The sequence below is a fragment of the Rissa tridactyla genome, chromosome 1 (assembly GCF_028500815.1).
Source record: "Rissa tridactyla isolate bRisTri1 chromosome 1, bRisTri1.patW.cur.20221130, whole genome shotgun sequence".
Taxonomy (NCBI): Eukaryota; Metazoa; Chordata; class Aves; order Charadriiformes; family Laridae; genus Rissa; species Rissa tridactyla.
In genome coordinates this window covers 164,389,254-164,399,900 of record NC_071466.1, presented here as the reverse complement: position 1 = coordinate 164,399,900, position 10,647 = coordinate 164,389,254, and the positions used below count along the sequence as shown (strand labels likewise).

Sequence of the window (10,647 nt, the reverse complement as noted above, 5' to 3'; positions counted from 1 at the left end):
GTGCCTCCACCATACCCAAACCCAGAGCCAGCAGACAGACCATGCAAACATTCTAGAAGGTCAAGGTCAGTGGATTCTGGCTGCTGGGAGCAAGACAAGCGATCATATCTCTCCCTCCTGGAGCACAGTCTGCCGGCCAGGAGGTCCACGTCCTTTCTCAAAATTTTCTGATCCATTCTGGCTGGTCAAGGCAAATGGAGTGGGATCATTCAATCCTGCCAGGCATCGCTAACATTTGGGACAGCTACCGTCACATATGCCTAGGCCTGCTTCTCATCAAACAATGGCAAGGTAAAGTGACTGAGAATGTGGTAGCTGCCCAATGCCAGGTACACCTGGACCTCCTGGTTTTGCCCCAGGCTCAAACTTGTCCTGAAAGCTGGACAAACATCTGATCGCACGTCTGGAGGCACCCAAGGACTTCACAGCAGCTGCTGCACTGATTGACTGACATTTATGGCATCAGAAAATTAAGAAGTTCATTGAGAGGAAATTGTCACTTAGCATTTTGAATTATTAGCCTGCAGTGGACATCTACAAGGAGTTTTTTAGAGATCTGAGAGCACATATAACGTCTTGTGTTTGCCATGTCCACAAAGCGTCCTGCCAACATTACGTGTCCTTGATTCCTAATCCCTGAAAATCAAGCTCCTGCCCCGGAGAAGAGCTTGGGTAACATCACTAGTAGGATGCATAAACGCTGCTCTGACTTCAAGCCCTGGGGAAGCAGAAACGGTACTATGGAGTAGAGTCATAGCAGTAGGGAGTGCCCGTCCGCCCTTGTGTCCCGCCACGGAGAGTGCTTGAGCTGCTTTAGCGAATGGAGTTGAAATGTTGGCTCTGGAAAGCTGCAGGCATGGCCACAGATTGCATCATTTGTGCTGGCTGCACTGTTGTCAGATCACATCATTATTTATTATTATTGTAACCCCACGTTAGCAGAGGTCTCAGCAGCTTTGCTCCATCACTCAGAAGCGCAGTCAGCCCTTAGCAGCACATCTTCTCACAGACTCAACCAGCCATAGTCAACTTATGCTGGTCCTAAGTGGCTGGCACACAGAAGGGGTTACCTAACCAGATGGAGAGGGCCAAACTCTGGGAACACCAATTTAAATGGCAGAGGCCAGACCTACCTTCAGTATCTTTCCTCTAGGTCTCCCAGTGCAGCTACCCGCACCTCCAGCAGTGCTGCTGGGCCCCTCGGCACATTTGCCTGAGGAGCATGTTCAGCAGTGACATGGCTGCACGCAGTCCCAAGCGGAAGAGCAGGGGTCCATCAACATTTGCCTTGGTCCATGCTCTCCCTCCTTTTACATTTTCATTCCAAAGAGTTGCTTTTTTTTAAGCACAACCAAATTCTTGTACCTTACTTCCCACCCCCTCCCTGCTTTGATCTCTGCACTGCTCAGTTACTTATATTGGTATTAGGACATGTAAATGTCTTTTTTAACCCCTAATTCTACTCTTGTCTTTAGAAGGATCTCTCTACAGAGGTCTGTCATCAGGCTTGAAGGGCACCAGGAACTGCAGAGCACCGCTGCTCGTGTGTTATCGGTAGGTACAGCCTTTGTGTCAGTTTGAGACCCCAAGGAATCATTTCGGACATTCAGACTTCTCTGATACAACCCTGTTCATTACAAGGAGCTTGTCAAGGAGGCTCTTTGTGCATCTCTCCAAATTGCACAGTCTCCCTCAGCCCCAGGAGTGCTCCCTCAGCTCCTTCACAGGGCCACATCCATGGTGCTTCTGTATCTGCCTTTCCACTGCCTCCCCTCCTGCTGGTGTCTTGCAGCCCCCTTCAGCCCTGCAACAAGAGGCAGAGGCACAGCTGGGTGGCTCCCCTGGCCAAAACTCCTGCAAATTGTCTCTGTGAGTCTTGTACTTGGTGGTGGCACCTCGCTGCACACCGATTTCTGAGGCTACCATTACAGAAGGGAACTTAGGTGTTTATTACAGGGATCTGAAAACATACCCCGCAGGGAACCCACCAGCAGCAGTGACATTTGACCAAAGAAAGGCATTAATGGTTATTATTACTAATTGCTGTTATCTTAGCTTCCTCAGATAAGATGAAAGCCTGGCTTGATAATCTAATGGAAATAATTTAGAAAATAAAGAACTTTTTGGTCTGATTTTCTAAGGACACAAAGCTGACACAACATATGTATCTATATATATCCATATGTCCACCCACCCCTTGCTCCCCAGAACAGGCTACTCACTTTGGCAAAGGGATAAATATATTTAAATATCTTTTTATATTTGAAATACAAACTAGGAAGAAGAGAGAGTCAAATTAATGCCTCCTCAGAGAGAAAAACTGCTGTTATTTGTTCTATTTGATATGGGGCATATGCATTGGCAGCCAACACCCCAAAGCACATGCTGCCCCGGCAGGCAATAGTGAGGGGAGAGGCAGAAGCCAGCAGTACTGAGGGGGCTTTGTGGTGACAGACAAGGAAGGTTACTTACCCTGAGGTGTATCTGGATATAAGGAGAAAAATCTGAAGAAAACTCTAGAAGCTTTACAAATCCTGCTGCACAGCCATTATTCAGAAATTTTCATATCGCCTCACACGCGGATGTCTCCTGCTCCAGGTCCCACATGTCAGACCTATTTCTCATGGTCTGTGTGGAGGCTCCAGGCCCACCCATGGGGATTGAGTCTTGCAGCAAACCCAACTTGGTAAGTGGTTTCCTCTTTCTTCTTTTATCTAAGCAAACCCTTTGCCAGAGGTCAGCCACTGCCTTTTTGCAGACATCTGTAATTTTTTGTTGTTCTTATTCTAGACCCTAGGACAAACGCACACTCCACTGACAGCTGCCAGATTTAAATGTTTATTTCATAGTGCTTTGGGCTTGATAGGGAATTTTGTTCACCTTGGCAGGGGCCGGCAGGCTGAGGTTCACTGTGGCCTTTCTGAAAGTACGCTTGCCCCACATCCCAGCACCTTGTCTTCTATGGGGTTGAGATGCTGCGACTAGTGGCAATGGACATCTACGGAGATACAAGGACACCCAGAATAGCAGCAGCAGGGAAAGCTGAGGCCAGACCAGCAGATTACTTTAAAAGAAGAGGAGGTGGGAGAAGGAACAATGAAGCCTGTGTGGGAGGGTGGACAGCTGAGGGTAGTTACAGTGGGACTGGAGTTCTGTGTTGGCTAAAGACTCTGCCTGGCACCTGAAGTGTGGGCATGTGACCCTTTAGGTACTTGTGATGGTGTCAACGTGGGGCACGGACACGCAGGCTTGATGAGGCCTTGCACTGAGCCCCTTCCCAACTCTGAAGGGGTTGTCCCTTCCCTGGGCAGGGTATTGCATGCATACACATGCATACATATCTGTACATGCGTGCCTGTCTTCCTCCGTGGAGGAGCAGCGCCGGGATCCCCAAGCGAATGGTGCAGCTCAGTGGAAGGAACCGCCTGCACCTCCCGCCTGAGATGAAAGGATTTCTAAAAACTAATTCCCCAAAACGAGTGCCAAAAAGCTAATGAGCTTTGCTTCCCCAACCCTCCTGTCAAGACATCCCCCCCTTCTCAGGGTGTTCACGTGGCAGCTGGGCTCACCGCAGCTATGCTCCTCTGCACGTGGCCTTCCCCTGTGAGGTGCCATTTCCCAGAAAACTAGGTGCTAGGCAGGGCGAAAACGTGAGAAAGACTCTTGGGATCACCAGAAGTTGTGCTGCCCTGGGCAGGAAGGACACCTAGAGCTGCCTTTGTGCAATTCCCTGCTCTGGAAACGCTCTGGGAGCCTGGGCAGAGCTGGCTTTGGGAGCTCTCCGAACAAGCCTTGGCACAAGGCAGAGCCCAAGAGGTGCCAAGAGCAGCAATAAACCAAGGTGTTTAAAGCAGGATGGGGAAATCCAAGGACAGTGATTGCTGGGCCTCTTCCAGGGTCTGTGAGAGACCATTGGGTGGGACAGCAAGGAAGATATGTGCTCCTTCGGCTGCTTCCTTCTGAAAATGAAGAGGCAGGCTGTAAGCACCTCGTCTGTCCCTCAGCTGTCCCTTCCCAGGCTCACTCACCTCTCCTGGGAACGACGTGGCCTCAGGCAGGAGCAGGGATCCTGCAGCACCATGGTCCAAGAGGTCAGAGCCCGATGGACAGATCCACGAGTTAGCTGAGCCTGGGGAAGGCATGTGGGCTGAAAGACAACAACAGATCCCCCCGAAGCCTGGGCAGTCTGGCTGCTGATGATCCCCAAAAGCCAAGATACGAAAGCCTGGGTCATTAACAGGAGAAGATCCAGCCTGCTGAAAGCCTCTTTTGAAACACTGCTTCTGTATTGAATCCCCACCACAGGTCCCAGGGTCAATGTCCAGCCGTGTTGCAATTATCCTCAAGCCGTTTGGCTGAGGAAAACTAAGGCCATCTTGCTCTTGCGGAAGCAAGACTTTCCCTCTCTGCCCCTGAGCTTTGCTGAGGTACAAACAGGGGAGTGTGCCTTGATATTCAATTAGAGAAACTATGCAGCTCTTCATCCTTCCCAACCATCTGCCTGGAGGGCCCCAGCACTACTGAAAGCCCACAGCTAAGGCAGACGGAGGAAATCCACAGAGAACAAGGGAAATACACCAAAGAGCACCTCCAGCGCTGAGTATTTTTCCGGCTCCAAGCAAGCTAAACCTACTCTGGCATCCAGGTTTAGAGATTTTTATCCCAGCCCTGGATAAACATCATTTTTGGGAGGATTAATCCAGATGGTAAGAAATAACCCTATTTTCTGGGACTCTCTGCTATGTCTATGCCTCCTAAGGCTCTCAGGAAAAATTAGTTTTCTGGAGTGCTGCCATCCATAAGCTAAACTGCAGAGAGGAGCACCCATGGAAGGGGCAGTCTCAGGAGCTGCCAGGGCCAGGATGGTTGCAGTGGAGAAGGAGTCAGCTGGAGTTGTCATCTTATCTGACCCCTGCTCTTGTCCTTGCTGCACCCGGATCTGCTTTTAGGAAACACCACCCCTGCCCTGGGGGCACCGTGACCTGCTGCTCCTGCCTGGAGGGGGAACTGCAGAGAAGCGGGAGGGTGAGAATCCACCTGGGAAGGGAGAGAGGTTATTTGGAATGGATGGGCCCTGTCCCATCCCAGGGAGAAAGGGTGAGGCTGGATGAGACATGGCGCAGAGCTCCTGAGCTGTGCCCACGGATTTCCAGGAAGCCCCAGGAGCTAGCTGTCCACAGGACCTCTGCCCAGAGCAACCCTACAGGCACCCAACCAAGTCTATTCAGCACCTTCCCTCACCCCACACCAAATGGCTGTCTGCTCCAGCCATTTGGAGGCTGCTCCTGCAGCCTTTTCTCCTCCACTTCCTTCCCACCAGTCACCCCATCCAACCCTCTTTCACCATTTATTTAGCACACCACTTTCTGCCCAGTGTTCGCCCTCCATCACAGGCAGTGACCAGCACACCTCCGCAGCTTACAACTCCTGGCAGGAAGGAGCAGTCCGCTGCTCTCTGTGCACAGGACATGATGCAACATGGCCGTGTTCTTGGTTGCAACAGCTGCAGCAAACACAATTAAGAGTGATGACAGCATTTGCATCACCTGTTGTCAGTGCCCAGAAACGTTTCCCTATAGTGTGGGCAGACAGACTTGGTCACAGAATTGCTTAGGAATCCCATCTGCAGCTTGCACGCTTTGCAAGGCAAACTCCCTCTGCCAGGCTGCTGTGTGATAGTAGTAAAGGTCTTTAGCACGAAAGCCTTCCTCCCACCTCTCAGGGGTTTCTATCCCTGCTCCTCTCAAATCCTCCATCAGATCCGGATCCTTCCTGGCTGACCTGGCGCTCTCCCCTTTGTCTTTGTATCAGCAGAAGTTCCTAGGAGGATCTGAATACTGAAGTCACCGCTCCTTTCCCTGCCTATTCAAAATACAAATTTATTTTCTTCAATGAAGAAACACCAGTGAGGAGGTGTTTACAGCTGAGGCTCAAACCTGCAAGGAAAACACTGCCGTTTTTCTCCTCATGCTTTGTCTGCCTTGCAATTGACAGTTGTGGTCCCCATTGTACCGGAAAAGCTGCCCTCGCTCTTGCCAGCCTGGCCTCAGTAATCTGTGCAGGGTAAAACTAATGCCTCTCACATTGTACCTCCTCAACAGATGCACCTTAGAAGCGCGCTGGTCTCCTCATTCCCTCTGCACTACAAGCTTGTATTCAGGCCTCTCTTACTATGACCAGAAGGGCACTAGTCCTTATGTCTGTATCCAGGCACATCAGGGAGGTGCATAACACATCTCCTCTCCTCAGGGCTCACTGGATGTGACCTTCTGGTCACTCTACCGGTTTATACAGCAGTAGCAGGGTGTCTCCATGGCACTTCCTTGTCTTTGCCGCATGTCCAGTTTTGGCTTTATCAAGAATCCCAAATTAATCTGCACCATGATGGATTTGAAAAATAAAGAAAACAGTTTTATTAACAAATGTTTTCAGACTGACCTCTTCCCCCAGGTGCAATCTTCACCACACAGCACCCTCTCCAGGGGGAATCTCCACAGATGCTTCTTGTGGCCCAAGCTGCATGCCACTTGGTGGTCAGGGCTAAGGGCATTTTCCCTGGCAGGGTACACACTGGCAGGCAAAAGAACTGGCTGACCCAGTTAAACAGAGCAGCAGAACAACCTCTATATGAAGGTGATTACAGACCTGATTACTGGAGGTTTCAAAACACAGGTTACCCAAACACCTGAATGTATGTGTTAATGCAGAGCGCGTTGATTCTTGGTGCTTGGGGGAAAACAAAAAAAAAATCTTAAATACACCTAAAGTTCACTAGAACTGTACGTCTGATGAAGAACTGCAGAATCTGTTAATACACATATGGTCAATTTTCCACTCAGAAAGAAGAGCAGCAGATTATACTTAAAGATGGGAGAAAGCGAAAATGATCCAATGCTTGAAGTGCTCCCTTTGCCTCCCTCCTTACAGCAGGGAAACCTGAAACCAAGATAAAAAGCTTTTGCGGGCTATTTGAAAAACGCAAACACACACTGGATCAGGAGAGGGTTTAAAGTGCACACTTTTATTTTCTATTACAAAGGCTAAAAGAAGCAAGTTTGTTGGTTTTTTTTTTATTTAAGAACAAAACCAAAAATGTTGTTAAAACATCTACATTATTATCCTGATACTAGACCTTATGAAAGATACTAAGTTCTTTTTTAATAGTAAAGCGTGGTATTCTTAAATTATATTAATACAAAGACATATTAAAGGACTCGAAATCATTACTACCCAGCTCAGAACTGCAGCATCCCCTTGCTATCTTTTCCTTTCACTTGCTAAAATCCATCCATTTTTGACATACAGTTTCATACAAGCTAAGTAGGGTATTTTTTGGTTGGTTTTTTTTTTTTTTTCACTTCCCCCTGTAAAGGCCAGGTTAACTCCAACACCAGTGTCACTTAAATCCCTGCCCCTACCAAAGGATTTGGGAAAACATCTTCACTAAGTCCTTCAGCATTTAACAAGTTGATCTAAATCATAGTCTCTACTCTGTGTGAGTGTGTGCGTCTGTGGTGATTTCACAGGGTATGAGATCTTCTTCTAACGTTATAAAATTAAAACATCACTTCTTTTGTTAATAACCCTCAAATTTGGTTCTGCGCTGCAAAATTTTCTTCTTCTCTCACGCGAGTGAAGAAACGAGAGCATTATCACAGTGTCTTGTGAATGCCCCACTAAAGCAGCCCTACAACTTGTGGTTTATCTGCTGTAGAGCTGTGAGCACTGAGCTGTTCTGCTGAGAGTACATAACGTGCTGAAGAAAACCCTCTTGGCTTGATAAAGCGAGCCTGGGAAGTCAAGTGTGAAGCCTCCTGCCTTTCACAATGTCCCTTTAAATAATATAAGCAAAGCCTTATCATTAAAACTTTACTTGCTAGTTAGCAGTATAATACTCTTTCACTGAGATGGGACTGCAAGGACATCCTAGGGGGTTTCAAAAATGTGAACAGGGAAACCTGTCCCATCTCAAAAATTATACCTATCTATATAAAACCCTCCCCTCTGTTATTTCCCTTTCCCTAACCCAAATAAAAGTCTTCATATTTAAACTGCAGATGCTGCGTTTCCTGGCCCGAGTCCTTTTCCTTTACCCTCATTTAAAAGATTCCTTCGATACCACACACATATAATATTATATAGAGCGATATATTTAATACTTGTGTATATATGTTTCATGGGAGGGGTCACATATATACACACTAAAACAAGTCTGGTGACAAAGTACTGCAACACCACAGACCAGGTTATCATATCAGGGAAAACAAAAAGAGATACTCAACGCAACCCCCATGACCGTGGGCCTCCCTCACCTCGCACACGCTCGCCCTCTCCCCGCCTCAGCCCCAATCTGAACCTCCCAATCCCCACCGAGCAGCTTGGCTCTCATTGCAGAGATGGGGAGAGGGGACAACGACCCACTCTCCAACCTAAACAAGTTATCGTATGAGAAATCACAGCGCAGCGAACGCGGAGTCGCACCAGAGATGCAGATTTGTTTTAAAAATAAAAACACATTCCAACGTTCCTCGATCCAGGTTCACTTCCTTGACATCTCTGCCCAAGAAGAGGAGAACAAGATAATCCAGGAGCTGATGCCTACCTCCTCCCGTCTCTCTCTGTTTATAAAGTTGACCAGTTGAGCACAAGGAGCACTAGGAGAAGGTACAATGCGGGCAGCTCACGGCCAGATTGTATTTACCACAGATACGGCACTGCCAGCCCCAAGGGCTCTGAGCTTGCTGTCCTGGGAGACTCTGTATGAAAAATACATCCCCTACAAAGGCTGGGAGGGAGATGTATTTGTGTTTGAGTGGATGGTGCCATCCATGCATGCAAAACTGCAGAGCGCAGCTGGACTGCAGAAGAGAGAAGGAGAGGGAAGCTCAGGACAGGACACACGTTTACTGCTTGCAGGATGAGACCGCCAGAAAGGACAAGGCTGGCATGCAGAGCAGTACTGCCTCTCACTGCTGCCTCTATAAAAGCCAAAAATCACGGCCCAGAGCTCAGCATCACTGGTTCCCAAATTGTGGCGCACATTAGGTGGGACCCAGGAGCAGGCGCTGGCCAGGTCCTACCATGCCACTCACCCTCCACCGCGGTCCCTGCCCTGGATCACATCCTGGATGCGCTGTGCATCCGCAAGCTCCCTGCCTCAGCTCCAAGTGCTCATAAGCACACTTCCAGCTGGATTCCCATCAGCAAAGCATTGCCCATGCTGCTCAGCAATGTCCTTTTAAATGGGTCCCCACCCAGTTCTTCTGGCAGTGCACGGAAAAACGCAGCTCTAAACAACCAGTAACACACGCCATTTAAAGAGCGAGAAGGGAACCCCATCACCTTCCTCTCTCTCTTCAGAACACAAGCCAACAGAAACACAGGCTCCTTTTGGTTACAGCCTTCCTCCTGACACTGCTGCATGGAGTATGGTGACACAGGGTGTGTCACAGTCTCCACTATGCTTTCTAGATGGCTGCAGTCTTACTTGCACCAGTCACACCAGCCAAAAAAACAAACCAAAACTACCCAGCCTGAATACCTGTTGCAACTGAGAATGACATCTAATGAGGGAGTCACCCATTTGCTTTCTGGGTACAGGCAGCTGAAACAGTCTGAAGTCACCTACAATCCAGTTCCTGCTGCTGTAATCAGTTTTATTACTTTGCTGCTTTTAGCTACACTCTTTATACCAGATGGTTGTTACCCTCCTCAGCGCCAGCTGATGCCTCAGGGCAATATTCACAGCAGAAGCTTAAGCCTAGACGTTTTAAGCCATATCCAGTGGTTTTCCTTCTTCTGCACCTCAATTCCTAATTCTTTTGGTACTGAACTCTCAGGAGAGCAGGCCAGCTGCAGCAGCCTAAGTGGGGCTTGTTCTGCAGCACTGGGAAAAGGAGCACATGAACCTCATGGTCACCTTTTCACCTGATGCCTGGCCCTTTCTCTCAGCTTTGTCCTCCAGACCTCTGCAGCCACATTCCGAATTGAATGACACAAGGAGAAATTCTCTGACTCACAGCCCAGTACAAACTGGATTCATTTCTTTGAATGAAGGACAGCGAAAACAAAAAGATGGAGAGGAAGGAGAATTTGGGGGAAAGAAGAGAGAGAAGATGGATCACAAACTCAGTGAGCATGGCGTTCGCTGGCCAAGGAGAATCAACTTCACGATTTCATTCACCACTAATAAATCATCATCTCATAATCTTAAAACGAAAGAAAATAAAAAGTTCTCTTTGCGAGACACAGATCTCGCTCTCCCTGCTACTGCCACTCTCGGAAAACCCGCCCCATGTTTCTCCAGCCAACAGCCTACTCCCCGCAATCCTTACTATACGCCATCCCGCAATAGGAAGTTGTATTTCCCAAAGTCGTCATCCCTGGGGCAGAGCAGCATGTCCTTGCGGGCTTTGGCCAGTTTCTGTTTCAGCACCTCCCTCCGGTCTAGCCACTCCGTCAGCTCGTCCTGGCCGTGGGCATAGCGACACTCCTCTCCTTCGGGGCAGGCCTTGCTCTTCTGGAACCTGCCGGCACAAGGAGCGCGATCAGGAGGGCACCCCCAGGACAGCGTTTTGACTCCCCACCTGGAATACTCGATCGGGGTCCACTGAAACATGCTGCAAACTCTCCTTTCTAAGGGCAAAG

At 48.8% G+C, this 10,647-nt stretch overlaps 1 protein-coding gene across 8 annotated transcripts in view; it reads right to left on the bottom strand.

The window, feature by feature from the left end:
* Window positions 1–7,262: 7,262 nt before the first annotated feature.
* The window catches only part of ZC3H7B (zinc finger CCCH-type containing 7B), a 47,549-nt gene continuing 44,164 nt past the window's right edge, over window positions 7,263–10,647 (bottom strand). For all 8 annotated transcript variants that reach the window (XM_054201577.1, XM_054201551.1, XM_054201570.1 and 5 more), the window contains exon 23: window positions 7,263–10,526. In XM_054201577.1, the coding sequence (XP_054057552.1) occupies window positions 10,334–10,526 (193 nt within the window). In that variant the 3' untranslated portion in view covers window positions 7,263–10,333. The remainder of the gene's footprint in view (window positions 10,527–10,647) is intronic.